The 19,533-nt window shown below is 43.2% G+C and overlaps 1 protein-coding gene across 1 annotated transcript in view; it reads left to right on the top strand.

Annotated features, from left to right (window-relative positions):
* The window catches only part of PPEF1 (protein phosphatase with EF-hand domain 1), a 79,060-nt gene that overhangs the window by 46,624 nt on the left and 12,903 nt on the right, over window positions 1-19,533 (top strand). The window contains exons 10-14 of the mRNA XM_077480756.1: window positions 584-901; window positions 7,244-7,429; window positions 13,031-13,173; window positions 19,036-19,142; window positions 19,255-19,418. Coding sequence (XP_077336882.1) covers window positions 584-901; window positions 7,244-7,429; window positions 13,031-13,173; window positions 19,036-19,142; window positions 19,255-19,418 — 918 coding nt within the window. The remainder of the gene's footprint in view (window positions 1-583; window positions 902-7,243; window positions 7,430-13,030; window positions 13,174-19,035; window positions 19,143-19,254; window positions 19,419-19,533) is intronic.

Below are 19,533 nucleotides of genomic sequence, written 5' to 3'. Positions count from 1 at the left end.
TGTTATAGCTGCAGAGGGTGGGCCAACTCAATATTGAACCCTATGGACTAAGACTGGGATGCATTGAAGTTCATGTGTGTCTAAAGGCAGGCATCACAATATCTATGGTAATATAGTGTATATGTGTCCTTTAAAAATTTAGAAAAAAGTATGCAGGTGTTTCAAGTGAACTGACATACCGTTAAAGCTGTTCAATTTTGGCCTAAGCATCTACATATGGTTGGCCTCTGGGCAACAGTGCTTTAACAAGGACCTGTAGGCTCGGTTCACACAGGGGCGACTTGCAGCGCGACTCACAGACGCGACCTGCAAACGACTTCAGCGGTGACTTGCAAAACGACTTCTGTAGAGAAGTCAATGCAAGTCGCCTGAAGTCGCCCCAAAAGTAGTACAGGAACCTTTTTTCTAAGTCGGAGCGACTTGAGTCGCTCCTATTAGAAAGGTTCCATAGTACAGAACGAAGCTCGACTCGTCCGGCGGCGAAGTCGCCTGGGCAAGCCGCCCCTGTGTGAACCGAGCCTTAAGGTTTCATTTACAGCTGTGAGATCAAATAATAATGATATGTATTTTCTTTGCATTTCAGTATAAATCTGCTCTGCGACCACCAAAACTAGAATCAGGAAAAGACAGTGCCAGAGTTCCGAAACTTGAAAAAGCACCCCTGGATGGCTGGAAAAGCTTTACCAACTCAGAAAAACCTTTGGGTACTATGAGCTACAAAGCACACGCTGCTCCTCAGCCATGCCATTCACCAACATTGCTTTCCAGTCCGCATACTAATGTACTGAGTGAGGAATTTGGGAAGAGGGGCATTCTGGAAATACATTACCTGGATTCCAGTATATGTCTGCCTGATATGACCCCAGACCTATCTAAAGTGGAAAAAGATGAGTGGAAACAGGTGTGTACTCGCTTAAAGAAAAACTTATAATTGCATTTTCATTTTACAATGTTTTTATTGTATAAACATTTATATGCTCGTGCTTTAGAGCCCATTCACACAGGGGCAACTCCTGATCCGACTTCAGGTCGCCCCTAGTCGCCTCAGGTCGCCTCAGGTCGGACAACATTTAAAAAGCAATGTAAGTGAATGAGAGCCGTCTTAATGCACACTACTGAAGTCGCTCCGACTTCAGAAAAGGTTCCTGTACTACTTCTATCCGACTTGTAGGCGACCGGTACCCATTGATTTCAATGGAGATCGCCTCCAAGTCGGATCTCCGTTTATACGGAGGCGACTTTGACAGAATTATCAGCTCTCAAGAGGGAACTCCACGGCAAATTTCTGAAAAAAATTTGGCGTGGGTTCCCCCTCCGAGAGCATACCAGGCCCTTAGGTCTGGTATGGATTCCAAGGGGAACCCCCTACGCCGAAAAAACGGCGTGGGGGTCCCCCCCAGATCCACACCAGACCCTTATCCGAGCACGCTACCCGGCCGGCCAGGAAAGGGGGTGGGGACGAGCGGGCGGCCCCCCCCCTCCTGAGCCGTACCAGGCCGCGTGCCCTCAACATGGGGGGGTGCCTTGGGGGAGGGGGGGCGTGCGGCCCCCCCACCCCAAAGCACCTTGTCCCCATGTCGATGAGGACAAGGGCCTCTTCCCGACAACCCTGGCCGTTGGTTGTCGGGGTCTGCGGGCGGGGGGCTTATCGGAATCCGGGAGCCCCCTTTAATAAGGGGGCCCCCGGATACCGGCCCCCCACCCTATGTGAATGAGTATGGGGTACAATGTACCCCTACCCATTCACCTGTGGAAAAAAAGTACAAAAAAAAAACACAACACAGGGAAAAAATATTTTATTGCACAGCTCCGGGGGTCTTCCGTCTTCGGGGGTCTTCTCGCTGGACTCCTCCGCTATCTTCTTGTAGCTCTTTTACTAGCGGAGGAGTCCGGCTTTCTTCCTCCCCGCCGCCAGCCTCTTCTCCCGACTTCGGGGGTCTTGTCCCCCTCTTCGGTTCTTCTGCCGGGCCACCGCGCCTTCTTATAGCTCTTTTACAGGCGGTGGCCCGGTCTTCTGTCGTCGCCGCCGCCGCCGCCGCCGCCTTCCGTTCTTCTTCTTCTTCTTCTCCAGGAGATGTTGACACGACGCTCTCTCCGGCCGGAATGCCAGAGCCGCCCTGCGCTGCCACTTATATAGGGACAATGGGGCGGTGTCACATGGGTTGATGTCACATGGGTTGGTCACATGGGTTGATGTCACATGGTGACCCCGCCCCCTTACCATGTGACATCAACCCATGTGACCAACCCATGTGACATCAACCCATGTGACACCGCCCCATTGTCCCTACGGCCAGGGTTGTCGGGAAGAGGCCCTTGTCCTCATCGACATGGGGACAAGGTGCTTTGGGGTGGGGGGGCCGCACGCCCCCCCTCCCCCAAGGCACCCCCCCATGTTGAGGGCACGCGGCCTGGTACGGCTCAGGAGGGGGGGGGGCGCCCGCTCGTCCCCACCCCCTTTCCTGGCCGGCCGGGTAGCGTGCTCGGATAAGGGTCTGGTGTGGATCTGGGGGGGACCCCCACGCCGTTTTTTCGGCGTAGGGGGTTCCCCTTGGAATCCATACCAGACCTAAGGGCCTGGTATGCTCTCGGAGGGGGAACCCACGCCAAATTTTTTTCAGAAATTTGCCGTGGAGTTCCCCCTTGAGCTCATTCTCTGCTTGGCCTCGGCAAAAGTCGCCTGGCCTGGGGCGACTTGTAAGTCGTCCCAAGTCGGGCTTGAAGTCATCACAAGTCGTTTTGAAGTCGTCCCAAGTCGCGCTGTGATCTTAACTCAAGTCGTGTCCAAGTTGCCTGACTCAAGTCGCCTACAAGTCGTGTTGCCCCTGTGTGAATGGGCTCTTAGATGATTGTTTCTTATTGTTGTTTCTATTTTATAAAAATATTTTACGAAGAAGCATTTAGTACACTGAGCTTTTATGTTAGTCTGTTAGCAGAGCATACTGGGCTTTCTCATAAGAAAGCCCATCAAAACCTCTCCATTTGTTTAACGGCTTCAGCCCCGGAAGATTTTCCCCCCCTTCCTGACCAGAGCACTTTTTGCGATTCGGCACTGCGTCGCTTTAACTGACAGTTGCGCGGTCGTGTGACGTTGCAACCAAGCAACATTGACGTCCTTTTTTCCCCACAAATAGAGATTTCTTTTGGTGGTATTTGATCAAATCAGCGGTTTTTATTTTTTGTGCTATAAACAAAAAAGAGCGATAATTTTGAAAAAAATGCATTATTTTTAACTTTTTGCTATAATAAACATCCCCCAAAAATATATAAAAAAAATATTTTTTTCCTCAGTATAGGCCATATTTTTTGGTAAAAAAAAATCATAAGTGTATATGGCGGCGATCTGCGATTTTTATCGGGACTGCAACATTATGGCAGACACTTCGGACACTTTTGACACTATTTTGGGACCATTGGCATTTATACAGCAATCAGTGCTATAAAAATGAACTGATTACTGTGTAAATGACACTGGCAGTGAAGGGGTAACCACTAGGGGGCGATGAAGGGAGTTAAGTGTTTCTTAGGGAGTGATATTAACTGTGGGGGGATGGGCTTTAAGTCACATGACAGCGATCACATCTCCCAATGACAGGGAGCAGTGATCTCTGTCATTACACAAGGCAGAATGGGGAAATACCTTGTTTACATAGACACTTCCGCATTCTACGGCTCCGTGACATGATTGCCGTGGGCACGGTCACACTGTACGCAGCAGGCACCTGCTATCTCCGCCTCTTAATGGGGGCGTACAGGTACGCCCATTTGCCCACCGCTGCCATTGTGCCGATATATATATCGGTGTGCAGAGGTCGGCAAGTGGTTAAACAGCCATCAGAGAGGCACTGACTCTGCTGGGAATGACAAATAGGGCTGTGTCCATTCGAAGACTCTGTAGGGATGGTTTACTAAAGACAAATAGGGCGTTCACTTTTAAGGGGAAGTTGCACTTTGCAAATAGCACCCAACCATGTGCGAGGAAATGATTTAAAAAAAATGTATGCTTGCACTTGATTGGATGATGAACGTCAGCACAGCTTCCCCACATTCACTAAGCTAAGAGAAAATGCCCTTGCAAAAGATAAATTACCTTGCAAAGTGAACAGCTCATTTTCCTTTACTAAATCAAGAGTATGTATGCGTGTGTGCAATCTGATATGGAAGGCTACAACACTTCTTCGGTCTATTTAAAGTTTAGTTGCAGTGGCGGCCCATCTATAGAGGGTGCACAGGCACCACCCCCCCCCCCCCGTCCATGCGTCTGGCCCCCTGATCTACATATCAAGGACCCGGACTATGGATTCTAATGGGGGGGGGGGGGGGGGGGGTTTGAAGCACATGATTAGAGCCAGAGATTCTCATAGGCTTCAAAAAAGGATGGGCTTGGGGCGCAGAGCACTGCGCTCTGAGCCCACCCATTTGTGCAACGATGTGTAAAGGGGAGCTGTGTTGTGCACTATAGAAACAGCAGCTTCTGCTGCTCTGTGTCATTGAGCTCAGTCATCAAGCTCTTTACTGTCACCTCTGACTACTATGTGCATGTGCACCCCTCGGCCCAGCTGCCTGTACTGTGCTCCTCTGTGTCAGCAACATGTCAGCTTTGTGAAAACGAGCTGGGACTAGGTAGGAAGATTTCCTTTGCAAGTAGGGGCTGTAAAGGAAAGGGATGGTGGCTGTTTATGTACAGGGAGGGGCTAGAGGCTTGTGTGTTTACAGATTTGTGTATATGTGTGGCTGACATATATATATATATATATATATATATATATATACAGGTGGGGGGGGGGGCTGATATATATACAGGTGTGAGGGGGGTTAGCATATATACAAGTGTGGGGGGGTGGGGTTGACATATATACAGGTGTGAGGGGGCTGGCATATATCCAATTGGAGGGTCTGACATATATACAGGTGTGTTTGTGTGTGTGTGTGTGTGTGTGAGGGGGGGGCTTAAATATATACAGGTGTGTGTGGGGGGGGGGGGGCTGGCATATATACAGGATTGAGGGGGGGGGGGGGTTGGGTGCATACAGGTGGGTTGGCTGGTATGTGGATTCGGTGAGATGGCCCTGTGGAATGTTGGTGGTCAGTCTCGAGGGGCCCAGGCCTTCAAGCTGTGTAAGGGGCCCAAAAATTTCTGATGGCTGCCCTGCATACACATACAGTATATGTGTATCTCTCTCTCTCTCTCTCTCTCTCTCTCTCTCTCTCTCTCTCTCTCTATATATATATATATATATATATATATATATATATATATATATATATATATATATAATTATATATATACATCTGTTGTAATAGTCATAAATTGTATGCAGATAAAGACTGACATAATTATATTTAAAACAACCACACTAGTACACTTGTTGTTACACTCATATGTATTATACATGATAAATATCCCACTTCACCCGCAGTAAATGGCTATCAAATCATTTTGCACCAAAATCCACTTCATCAGGACCAATGGTAAAATGAGTTATGCAGAATCCACAGGGTTTACAAAAGTGGTTTCACTTAATCTATAAATACATTCAAGTATATAATAATAATAATGAGAATTAATCATAAGCATGCGCAGCGGGTGTGCCAGGTGTGCCTGGGAACACCCTAATCACTATGTGCGGTGCTGATTCCCCCTATTGCCCTGCCCCTCGCCCCGCAGTACTGCTGGCTTCCCTATTCTCCTCTCTCCCTGGCTGCTACGGGGGATGTTTCAGGATGGAGAGCGGGTGAAGGTGCTAGTAAATATGTAATTTACCAGTCCCTTTCTTTTCTAAATGAATACAGTGAACACACTCTCTCATTGCGCGTCCATTCATAACTGAAACATAGTAAGCTGTGTTAACTATGCTTCAGTTTGTGAAGGAACAGGAAGCCACTCAGTCAGCACAGAGCACTTCCCATTCATTCACTGCCCCATGCAGCTGAGGCTGCAGAGAAAAGCATGTGTGTTTGAGCTTTGAGGTGCATGCCTATGGAATTAATATCATATATTCCAGCTCAAACAAACAAATAATCAATGGTTAACAGTTCCAAAACATATGTACCCTGGATACACATAAGGCATTAGTTACAGTTACTTGATAAATAAAGTAGTACATTTAAGGAAAGAACTAATTTACTATTATATGGAGCTCTGAATGTGGAGAGAATGTGCAAAGGAGAAAAAAGCAAGGCCAATCAAGGGAGAAGGAAAAGTAATGCCTAAAAATGACCACAAGGCTAGCAAAATGATGTACCATAGTACTCACCAGGACTGCTAAGGGTCTTGCCATTAGATGGTGCAAATGGGATAGGCAATCTCTCTATTCTCACTCCAAAGACGTGTTGGTAGGTCAATTGGCTTCTGTCTAAATTGGCCCTAGTATATGAATTTGAGTTAAGGACCTTAGATTGTAAGCTCCTTGAGTGTAGGGACACATGTGAATGTACAATGTATATGTAAAGTGCTGTGTAAATTGACAGCGCTATATAAGTACTTTAAATAATAATAAACATTCTCCTCCTTCAGCCACTTCCCCTGTGCCTTATATCTCCCCACTGCTGTCTACCCTTCCTCACTACACCAACTAATAATTGGAGGAGTAATGTAGAAAAAATTATCCACACTCCGGTTGTTGCTATTAAAATTTCTTCATTTTATTGAATAACCACAGTGAACAAACTCTGATGGATCAGCCAGCTACTGTGGATCGAGCACCTAGGAGCTCTGCTTTCTATGTGGTGTATGGGTAGTAGCACTGACTTTTCTGTTAATAATTGGAGGAGGCCTGCTCTGCATGGTGTGCATTCCAGATGGAGAGCACCCTACCTTTGATGGCGTCATGACGTCACGCACATATCTACATCAAAGTAACTTCCTAAAAAATTGCACTGACAGGGATTAAAGTAGGCAGAGGAATTAGGTGCCTTAACTGTAGCTGGCCTTCCCTGGCCAACCACAAGCTCAAGGAAGGTAGGTGGCCAAGCTGTATTGCCTTACTGCAATAGGAAAATGTCACCAACCTGGCTGCACAGTCAGATGGGGCTGTGTCAGGACTGGATAGACACAAGTACAAACTATTGCATAGGAAAGGGTTTGTATCTTAAACATTTATTGAGCTGTTTGCCTGAAGTTCAGCTTTACATATGTAGATAAGATTTGCAATGGCCTCAGCTTTGATGTGTTACATAATGCAAATGTGTTTTTGTGGCTGTTTTTTTATTATTTTTTGGTTCTCCACATTTGTTACACAAGATTGTTGACATATTATGGAGTGACCCAAGAAATCAGAATGGCTGCTGTCCAAACAATTTCCGTGGTGGTGGATGCTACTTTGGTCCGGATGTGACTACAAAATTACTGGACAAATATAATTTTAAAATGTTGATTAGGTCACACGAATGCAAGCAGGAAGGGTATGAATTATGCCACAATGGAAAGGTAAGAGTGTCTAAGGTAAAATTACTCTTTGCACGTTGTTCATCGTTAAGGCTGTCATATTGAATAATGCGACTACAATATACCAGTAGCAAACGACAATGGATAACACAACAGGCATTAGCCGACACAGAAAACCTAGACAAATATCCAACTTGACAATGTCTGTCATCCACAGTGATATTCCTAGGTGTTGAGGACTTCAAAGAGATCCTTTAATCGGATAAATCTTCAGGTTGGCATTGCTGACTTATAATTTTTCAATGCTAGTTGACTGTCTGCCATGCTGAGCATGTTTACAGGCAGATAAACATCTCAGTAAGACACAAATAGGAACATACTCACTTGATTGAACCTAATGCTAAATAATACTCTTCACATAAAAAAAGGATAAGCTTATGTAGCCTCTGGTCCGCAGCTGTCCTGGTCTACAGTACTGTTATGTCTGGCAGCACAGACCTGCCCACTGTTGCTTCTGCCACCCCACACATCTCCTCTACCCCCTCTTGAGCTTTCATAGACAGGAATAGCTGTGTGAGAGGACAGGGGAAACAGAGAGGACGCTACTTCTGCTGCAGGGCTGTATGCAGCATGAGTAAGCCCCGCCCACCACTCGGAAACACAAAGGAAGAGGAAAATGAGCTGCTGTGCACTCTGGGAATGACAAGAGTTGGTGTTTCATCAGATTAAGCAATCTGTTAGATTTTGTAACGGAATTGACGTTCTGACATCGCCATCTTGCTACACCCCACACTCGTCCACCGTAAGGATACAGTGAGAAGGGGGCATGCGGACATCTTACACCCACCAGAGTCTTGCATTACACACTTATTTTTAACAATAAACTCAGCTTATATAGTGAAATTCAGTATTTTTAAACCCTTCAGACTGTTTTGATGTTGATTTTTAAAAGCAGCGGTGTTCTGTCATTGTAGCAAATCTTTGAGATCAGCAGGCTCACCGATGCTTATACAATTCAACATCTAAACAGTCAGACGGATTTTTAAATCCTATATTTCACTATATACTGTAAGCTGAGTTTACTGGTAAAATTAAACGTAAAATGCAAGACTCAGGTGGGTGTAACAAGACCAAGAAAGGGGTAAAAAGATGTCCACTTGTCACCTTCTCACTTTATCCTTACTGTGGACGAGTGCGGGGTGTATGAAGATGGTGGTGCCGGAAAGTCACTTCCGTTACAAAATCTGATGGGTCGCTGTCAGAAACAATGAAATCAGGCCAAGACAGAAGTACAGGTAAACCACACTTGTTTAATAATAAAAGTAAAAAGAACAAATGCAGTCAAAACATAGCCAAAGTTCAGTAACCGGAATGGATAGTTAGCCAAGCCAGAAGTCAGGGATCAATGTAGTGGAACAGCAAGCAGGATCTGGAGCCAGAAGGGATGTCAGCAAAGCAAGTCTTGAATAGGATCGCAGGAGATGGTTTCTGTGATGTTGACAAAGGTGAAGGCAGAGAACCTCTGGACTGAAAGGCTTAAGTAGGCAGGACTAATGAGCAGGATATCATCAACAGCTGAGTAACTGTGGAGAGATAGCAGCTAGCAATTAGCTGACAGCTGAGTGGCCAACTCAGAGAAGGAAGGGCTGAGCCCAGCCCTGACAGTCCCCTAATCTGACGAAACACCTGCTAGGAGGAACTATGACTTATGGGGAATGTAGTCTTCAAGGATACTGAACCTGTACTGTCTTGAAATGACAGATCCCAGCATCTTTAGTTAATGAATTATTGTGCATTATTGCTAAAAATATTCACTATTCAGCCCTGGTGTGTTGGACAGTGTGGTAAAATGGTGGTTCCTTTGGGGAAAAAGCTACATTTGCATACACAAAGGGCTTTTGAGAATGTTGACTGTATATATATTTATATTTTTATAACTTAGAGTTAAATCTGCAGCATTTTTTAGTTTAACGCATTGAGCACAATAAAATAATCATTCTTAACTGAACTATTTGGTAAATTGTCACCCAGCACTTGCAGTTTATAGCTTTCAGTGCTGATGGCTCCTGCTCTCTGAGGCTCGATTCACATCTATGCATGTTGCTTTTGAGCGTTTTTGCAGTGCTTTTTGCGGTGCTTGTCACGTTTTTGGACATGCATTTTTACTGTGATTTTGCCATTTTTGGGTTGTTTTTTTTAAACTGTGGTTGCTTAGCAACCAGCTATATACAGTGAAAAAAATTAAGAAAAAAAACACAAATTGCCGCAAAATCGCAGTAAAAACGTGGTACTTGCATTTCTGATGCAGGTCCATTGGCTTCTATTACATGCAAAACGCTGGATTTTGCATGAAAAAAAGTCCCAGACCCTTTCCAAAAACGCAGAGGCACAAAAATGCATTGTTGTGAACATGTTCCATAGGAACCCATGTTAAAAAATGTCCCTGCATTTCTGCAAAATGCATCAAAAAACGCATTAGTGTGAATCAAGCCTAATTGCTACTTCAATAAACTTGCAGTCTTCATAGAAAAGAGTTAACAATGGACAGTGCAGTGTCCAACCAGTCTGTTAGCTTGGAGAAGGGAGGGGGAAGGCTGGGGTAGAAGGGTAGTGCTTTGCTATCCTAGGCCACAGGATTGTGTGCTTTTATTGATGCACACAATGTAGGGAGACACAGCTCTAGTCTCCACATACAAGGGTGGCTTCATAGTACACTACAAGAGAAAGGAGCCACCCTGAAACAAGAAACCTGAGGCAAGGGCCATGGCACTGGCTTAACCACTTCAGCCCCAGGAGGATTGACCCCCTTAATGACCAGGCCATTTTTTGTGATACGGCACTGCGATCGCTTTAACTGACAATTGCGCAGTCATGCGACGTTGTACCCAAACTAAGTTGTACTTTTTTCCCACAAATAGAGCTTTCTTTTGGTGGTATTTGATCACCTCTGTGGTTTTTAGTTTTTGCGCTATAAATAAAAAACAGCAACAATTTAAAAAAAATAATAATAATTTTTTACTTTCTGCTATAATACATAGAAAAAAAAAGTAAAAAAAAACAAATATATTCATCAGTTTAGGCCAATATGTATTCTTCTACATAGTTTTGGTAAAGAAAATCCCAATAAGCATATATTGATTGGTTTGCATAAAAGATATAGCGTCTACAAAATAGGGCTTAGATTTAGGAACTTTTATTTAATTTTTATTGTTTTTACTGGTAAAGGCGACAAGCTGTGATTTTTAGCGGGGCTGCGACATTGTGGGGGACAAATCTGACAAGTGACACTTTTTGGAGACCAGTGACACCAATACAGTGATTAATGCTAAAAAAATGCACTGATCACTGTATAAATTACACTGGCAGGGAAGGGGTTAGCAGTAGGGATGCTCAAAGGGTTAACTGTGTTCCCTCTGTGTGTGTTCTAACTGTGTGGGGGATGCGCTCACTGGGAAAACACAGAGATTGCTGTTCCTTATCACTAGGAACAGTCGATCTCAGTGTTGTCTCCTGTCAGAACTGGGATCCACCTTGTTTACATCTCTGTGGAACGATCAAGGGTGGCTGGAGGACACTGTGTCCACAAGACCCGCGTGCGTGCTCCCCCAGAGTGCAGCGTGCACACCCACGGTATCTCATGCACGAAACAACATATAGGTACGTCGTTTTGCACAGCCGAGTCGCCCTGCCGCAGTATATGGGCAGTCTGGAAGCAGTTAAAGCGGAGCTCCACCCAAAAGGGGAAGCTCCGCTTGTTCGCATGCTCCCCCCTTCCACTGCCACATTTTGCACATTTTGGGTGGGATGGGGGGAGCAGGTACCTGGTTTTGACAGGTACCCACTCCCACTTCTGGGAAAGATCTGTGATCTATGTGCATTTCTGGCCCCTCCTCCTTCCCCCCACTGCCTTTTGGGGGAAACACAGGTCCCAGAAGATGGTGGGACCATTCAGAAAGCCCAGCGCATCTCACGCAAGCACAGTAGGAAACCATCTGTTAAGCCTGAAGGCTTCACTGCCTGTTTCCCTTACTTACAATGCCGGCGCCTGCACACGAAGCCGATTGACAAATCGACTCGGGATCCCTGTACAGGTAAGGGTCCTTATATTAAAAGTCAGCAGCTACAGTATTTGTATTTTTTTCCAAATTGGAGCTCTTCTTTAACCGCTTGCGGACAGTCCATCGTAGATATACCATGGCAGGGCGGTCCACTCTGCGCTGGATCACATACCAAGTACGGGTAGAGAGCACTCCCCTGTCACCCTGGCTATGCTGCGATTGGCTGCAGCACCCACCACCCTGGCTATACTGTAATTGGCTGCTGGCTGCTGATTGGTCGCTGCCACCTGATGATCGGCTCAGGACATTGCTTAGTAAAAACAGCACACACAGTACAAAGTAACACATGTTGGCCACACATTTAACCCCTTAATCGTCCTAGACTTTAACCCCTTCCCTGCCCGTGTCATTAGTACAGTGAAATTGTATATTCTTAGCACTGATCACTGTATTAGTGCCACTGGTTCCCCAAAAAAGTGTCAAAAGTGTCAGGTGTCCAACTTGTCCGCTGCAATATCGCAGTCCCGCTATAAGTCATTGATCGCCACCACCATTACAAATAAAAAATAGATTAAAAAATCCATAAAAACATCCCATAGTTCGTAGAAGCTATAACTTTTGCGCAAATCAATCAATATACGCTTATTGGGATTTTTTTTCTTTTTCTTTTTTTTTTTTTACCAAAAACATGTAGCAGCATTGGACTAAATTGATGAAGAAACTTGATTTTTTTACATCTTTTTATTGGATGTGTTTTATAGCAGAAAGTAAAAAATATTGTTTTGTTTTTTTCATAATTGTCTATTTTGTTTATAATGCAACAAATAAAAACCGCAGAGGTGATCAAATACCACCAGAAGAAAGCTCTGTTTGTGGGAAAAAAAGGACATCCATTTTATTTGGGTACAGCGTCACATGACCGCGCAAATTGTCAGTTAAAGAAACACAGTGCCGTATCGCAAACAATGGCCTAGTCATAAAGGGGGAGTAAACTTTCTGGAGATGAAATGGTTAAACTGCAACATAAGCAAGGATTAAAAGATAAAGAAGCTACTGTAAATTGTCTACTGGAAGTATTTAAAAAATTGAGGATTTTTTTTTATTACTTTATAATATAACTAAAGGCAAAACTCCTTTTTAGTTTTGGATAGAGAGCAGAGAGATTAGACTACCTGTTAGTTTTTAGAGTGTCTGTGCCCTCATTGGGGAGATTCGCCCTCTCTATTTGTCCTGTTTACCATTATCATTGAAAGTGAACGTAAAAGAGAATCCCAAATTGTGGGTTGTCCTAGTAATGTAATAGAGGGGAAATCTTCTGTTCTGGTGATTTGGGGGTCCCTAAGAATTTCTCTTAATTTGCAGGGATTTCCTCTCACTTCCTGTTTTGGCTATGGGACAGGAAGTGAAAGGAAATCTCCACAATGGGACATAAATTGTGAAAAAAATCTGTCAGGGTTTATAACCCTTCCTTGCTTTATCCCAAATGTAAAAAAAAAAAAAAAAAAAAAAAAAAAAAAAAGCTTTGCCTATAGTTCTACTTTAATAAAATGTGGCAATCAATATAAGCAGTTTTTCTTGTCGTTAGGTTGTGACAATATTTTCAGCTTCTAATTACTATGATGAAGGCAGTAACAGAGGAGCATATCTCAAATTATGCTCAGATTTGACCCCACGTTTTGTGCAGTATCAAGTCAGCAAGACCACACGGAAACTCACCCTTAATCAAAGGTAAAAAAAAAAAAATGTCTCTCTATTATTTGTGTATGCAGTCAGCATAGAAATCAACTACAGTATGTATATGCTAAAATAACTATGTATTATTTTGTGCCATCTTTTCCTCTGTCAAGACAAAACACCTAGACTTGTAGCAATTTGCCCAATACATCAAAAACTGTGTATCCTATAACTGTTATATTGTAATGCAATGTATGGTCATGGTGATGTTAAATCACTCTGTGCAGAATCCAGGCACTGAGGATTGTTAGGAATTCTCTCTCCATGCTTTTTTTATGTTGTCATGATGTATATTTCCGCAAAAGCTCTCTCAGTCAACATTAACTATTTTTAATCCTTATGCTGCTAGCATTAATAAATAGACAGGAAAGTATATAATATTTACTTGTTTTAAACTCTTTTTTTACATTTCTTCAATCGCTTTCTGGTTTTCAGGCCTAGGCGATAGATGTCATACATTTTAGGGGTCTTTAGGAGGGGACTAGAAGTTTTCTCAGCTAAGCACACTCTCCTGCATGCATGCCTGAGCTAAGGGCACATGGATTCCTGAAAGTAAATGCTACTTGAATCATCTGTCTTTATTTAAGATACCAAGGCCAGAAATGTTAGGGTGTGAAATCTTCACCCTAGATTCTGTCTAAATTTGCACTAATATGTGTATAGATGCAAGTGAGGTATTAACCATAAATTGTAAGCTCATTGAGGAACATGCACAACATGTAAAATCAATGCGTAAATTGTTATCACTAAATAAATGCCTGCCTATTCTATAAATGCTCATATTATGGGATAAAAGTACAATAAAAATCAAACTAGCACAGCCCCCTACAGATGTTAATTCTAATCATGTATTACCTCTGATTATCGTTGATTTCTTCTTTTTTTTATTTCTGTAACTTTCTTAAAGCACATTGTAGGAAAGGAAAACAGCAAAACAGGCATATCCCACTTTTAAGTACACAATGGGGTTTATTTATTAAAGCCGGAAAGTGCAAAATCAAAACCTCGGCTTGTTCAATTAAGCTTTGGTAATAAAACCTGGAAGCTCATTGGTTTCTATACAGAAGTGAGCCTGATTTTGTACTTTCCAGCTTTAGTAAATAAACCACATTGTGTACTTAAAAGTGGGGTATGCCTGTATTAGGCCTGGGCATTGCTATGTACAGATGTGCACAAAAGAGCACCGGATGGTACTTTGCACTTAGCATCTCATGGAAGGAAATGGTGGTAGGGGAAAAAGACAAGGTAGCTTCTGTGGGGATGGAGACCTAGACCTCTTGTGGTAAACTCTCTGAAAATCCTTCTGGATATCAACAAGCTGTTCCAACACAGTGGAAAAAGAAGCTGAGAATTCTTCCTTTGACACAAAGATCTCTGAGGATGGCACTCCTAAAGGCGTTAGGGAGAAACCAGATAGATGTTGCCTGAGAGCCAGAGCCAGTTTGCTACACCATACAGTAAATTAATTTGTTCAGGGATGACTCCTGACAGTCCCGATCCACCTAGTGCCAAATCCGCCATTCTAGCTAGGCACGCAAGGGGGCCCAGTATTCACATTTTTTAGTGCTAGCACCAATGGCTAGCTTCTTTTGTTCCACCCTCTTGAGTAGGCCTCAGGGCACTTGGTCATGGCCATTGTTGTTTAGGAGCTCAGCAAAGTAGGTCCTGCATAGCTGTTGCCCCAAAAGGAACAGAAGAAATTCCAAGATTATGCCTGCACATGCACATCATATGCTTCTGGTTGTGCCTGCACACAGGTAGGTGAGTTGCACCTGAGCAGTGTCATCACAAGGACATAGAGCAAGGAATCAGTGTGCCCAAATAGGGCAGTGCGTCTTCACCCACAGTGCCCTCTAGTGACACCAACCAGCTAGGACCTGCTGCTCCCATAGGTGTGGCAGGTTGGAAAAGCTGCTACCCACCCCTCAGTCTCTTCAGCGCCTAAGAAGCAGGGAGACAGGGGACCCCCAGAGCAGAAGCACTAACCCATATATAGAGTGCCAGAAAACTAGCTTAGTCTTAACCTTCTCCAGGATAGGCATACCCAATAAAGTCCTCAGGGACTGGATTTGCCACAGCAGAACACAGCAGTATACCTGTAAAGCACCCCATCAGCTAACTCAGCTTTACCACCCACTGTCTGCGTTCGGGGCCACTCACCTGTTCCTGCATGCCTGTTTGCATGGAGAACAGTGTCTGTGTGAATGAGGTTTTAACTTGTACATGCTAGATAATTTTTTTAACAGTTTTTTTTTTTATATAACAAAAAAATCTCAGAATTGTGCTTTAAAACAATTTGTAAATGCTGAGGCTTGCTGCTTCCCTCTCTAACCTGCCGCCCTAGTCTTTGACATACGAGGGCCTTAATGGTAAATACAGCTCTGTGCTTTTCTGATCCATAGGAATGAATAGTAACAATCAAAAATGTGGTATCATTTGGTTCATGAAAGCTCTTAGGATTCTATTTTATAGCACTGAGCTGATATTGGTAACTGCTCTTCTTGGTACACTATGAAGTTCATCATCTTCAAATGCAGACTGTGATAAGGAAACTGTGGGTTTTCAAGGAGTTCTGTCTGCTTAGTGTTCCATGATTGAAGTAGAGCTCCGTGATTGAAGGAGAAGCTGGTTACTTGACCAGGCTTCCCTCCTGTTTTGTTTTTCTTTCTCTTGCTCCTCATTAAAGAAAAGGGTGGTAGGGGTAAATCACAAGGTAGCTCCTGTGGAAATGGAGACTTAGACCTCCTGTGGTCATCTTTCCGAAAATCCTTATGGATATCCACCAGCTGTTCCAACACAATGGAAAAGGAAGCTGAGAATTCTTCCCCTGACACAAACGTCCCTGGGGATGGAGCTCCTAAAGGAGCCATGGTAAGGCCATACTGATGGCCTTTCACCTGGCAGCACTGGGGACATCAGTTTGAAAAACCAACCACCTGCATGTAGTTTGTATGTTCTTCCTGTGCCTCTGTGAGTTTCCCTTGGGTACTCTGTTTCCTCCCATTTTCTGAAGACATAGTTACATAGTAAGTGAGGTTGAAAAAAAGACACAAATCCATCAAGTCTAACCTATGAGATCACATTGTATATCCTTGTATGTTGTGGTTGTTCAGGTGCTTATCTAATAGTTTGTTGAAACTATCAATGCTCCCCGCTGAAACCACCGCCTGTAGAAGGGAACTTCACATCCTTGCCGCTTTTACAGTAAAGAACCCTCTATGTAGTTTAAGGTTAAACCTCTTTTCCTCTCATTTTAATGAGTGGCCACGTATCTTGTTAAACTTGCTTCCGCAAAATAGTTTTATCCCTATTGTGGGGTAACCAGTATGGTATTTGTAAATTAAAATCATATCCCCTTCAAGGGTCTTTTCTCCAGAGAGAGTAAGTTCAGTGATCACAAACTTTCCTCATAACTAACATCCTCCAGATCCTTTATTAGCTTTGTTGCCCTTCTTTGTACTTCCTTCATTTCCAGTACATCCTTCCTGGGGACTGGTGCCCAAAACTGGATAGCATACTCTAGGTGCAGCTGAACCAGAGTCTTGTAGAACGGGAGAATTGTTGTTTTATCTGCTGGTAGGTTAATTGGCTCCTGTCCAAATTGGGCCTAGTATGTGTAAGAATTAATGTGAGTTAGGGACCTTAGATTGTAAGCCCCTTGAGGGCAGGGACTGATGTGAATGTACAGCATATATAGAAAGTGCTGTGTAAATTGGCACTGATATATAAATACCTGTAATACAGTGCCTTGAAAAAGTATTCATACCCCTTGAAATTTTCCACATTTTGTCATGTTACAACCAAAAACGTAAATGTATTTTATTCAGGTTTTATATTATAGACCAACACAGAGTGGCACATAATTGTGAAGTGAAAGGAAAATGATAAATGTTTTTCATAACTGTTTACAAATAAATATGTGAAAAGTGTGGCGTGCATTTGTATTCAGCCCCCTTTACTCTAATACCCCTAACTAAAATCTAGTGTAACCAATTGCCTTCAGAAGTCATTAATTTGTAAATACAGTCCAACTGTGTGTTATTTAATCTCAGTATAAATATAGATGTTCTGTGAAGCCCTCAGAGGTTTTTTAGAGAATCTTATTGGACAAACAGCATCATGAAGGCCAAGGAACACACCAGATATATCAGGTATAAAGTTGTGGAGAAGGGTTAGGTTATAAATAACTATCCCAAGCTTTGAACCTCTCACGGAGCACTGTTCAATCCATCTTCTGAAAATGGAAAGAGTATGGCACAACTGCAAAAGGAGAGCATTATTTAGAAAAACAGCCAGGAGGCCCATAGTAACTCTGGGGGAGTTGCAGAGATCCACCGCTCTGGTAGGAGAATCTGTCTACAGGACAACTATTAGTCATACTCTCCACAAATCTGGCCTTTATGGAAGAGTGGCAAGAAGAAAGCCATTGTTGAAAGAAAGCCATAAGAAGTCCAGTTAGCAGTTTGCGAGAAGCCATGTTGGGGACACAGCAAACATGTAGAAGAAGGTGCTCTGGTCAGATGAGATGAAAATTCAACTTTTTGGCCTAAAAGCAAAACGCTATGTGTGATGGAAAGCAAACATTGCACATCACCCTGAACACACCATCCCCACTGTGAAACATGGTGATGGCAGCATCATGTTGTGAGGATGCTTTTCTTCAGCAGGGACAGGAAAGCTGGTCAGAGTTGATAGGAGATTGCAAAAAGACTTGAGACTGGGGCCCATCAAGGCAACAACCCTAAACATTCAGCCAGGGCTACAATGGAATGGCTTAGAATAGGTCAAAGCATATTCATGTGTTAGAATGGCCCAGCCTAAGTCCAGACCTAAATCCAAGTAAGAATCAGTTTCAAGACTAAAAAATTGCTTTAATGTGCAAAGCTGGTAGAGACATCCCCAAAAAAGACTTACAGCTGTAATTGCAGCGAAAGGTGATTCTACAAAGTATTGACTCAGAGGGCTGAATACAAATGTACGCTACACCTTTCACATATTTATTTGTAAAAAAAAATTGAAAACCATTTATCATTTTCCTTCCACTTCACAATTATGTGCCACTTTATGTTGGTTTATGACATAATATCCCAATAAAATACATTTATGTTTTTGGTTGTAACGTGACAAAATACTGTGGAAATTTTCAAGGGTTATGAATACTTTTTCAAGGCACTGTAAATAGTAAGTAAAATGAAGCATGAAAATGTACACTTCAACCAAACTAGGTATTCAAAGTGAACACATCTTCCCTCTATTTACAGAGCTTTTTAACCATTCTCTATTGCTTACTTACTCACACTAATGCCGCGTACACGCAACCGGACTTTCCGTCAGAAAAGGTCCAACGGAATCATTTCATCGGATATTCCGATCATGTGTGGGATTCATCAGACTTTTTTTTTTCAAAAATTTTGACGGACCTAGAAATAGAACATGTTTTATATCTTTCCGACGGAATCAATTCCTATCAGGAAAATGATTCGTCTGTATGCTATTCCGACGGACCAAAAACGGCGCAAGGGCAGCTGTTGGCTACTGGCTATTGAACTTCCTTTTTCTAGTCCCGTTGTACGTCACCGCGTTCTAAACGAACAGACTTTGGTGTGATCGTGTGTAGGCAAGTCAGTTTCAGCGGAACTGCATCGGAAAGACCATCAGAGTTTATTCTGATGGAAAAACCGGTCGTGTGTATGCGGCTCAACTCTCTCCACTTATCTACATCCAAGGCTTCAACCTAAATGTTGGCCAGTTTTTAATAAATAAATCCCATTGTTTATTCAATAGACTTTGCTAATGTTATATTTGTTTTTGGTCCTTTTTTGCTAAATTAAATCATATTATCATTCCTCCTAACAGGGTAAGTGCTGCAGAAGACTCAGCTTTTAGAGCTCTTCGAGAACAATTTTATGCCCATCGCTCTGACCTTATTAAAGCATTTAAAGAGTATGATCCAACTGGAACAGGTATAAATATGGTTTAACCAACAACCTTGTCCGCAGATGGGAAACAAGGGTAATGGCTACTGTGAAAGTAACATAACGTGTCACAAAAGATTAACTAATATATTTAAAACAGGAAAAATCTCCACCAGTGATTGGGCTAGAGCAGTGGAGGCGATTCTCCATCTAGACCTGCCTTGGAGGACTTTACGTTCTCGTCTCGCACGGTTGACACCTGACGGGAGTCTGGAATACATGTCTTGTTTTGAAGATCTTCAGATAGAAAAACCCATTAAAGAAGTGAGTAGTATTTTGCTGTATTTTTAGGATACTAATGTTCTAATGACCCATCATTAGTGGCACAGGTCTGTTTGAACAAATTCCCCTCTGGGGAAATGACTGTGCCTAGAATGAG

This window comes from Lithobates pipiens, unplaced genomic scaffold, assembly GCF_037356315.1.
Source record: "Lithobates pipiens isolate NorthernLeopardFrog02 unplaced genomic scaffold, aLitPip1_a1.2 Scaffold_16, whole genome shotgun sequence".
NCBI classification, from domain to species: domain Eukaryota; kingdom Metazoa; phylum Chordata; class Amphibia; order Anura; family Ranidae; genus Lithobates; species Lithobates pipiens.
Note: the sequence above shows the minus strand (reverse complement) of the source record. Positions and strands in the feature narration are given on the sequence as shown.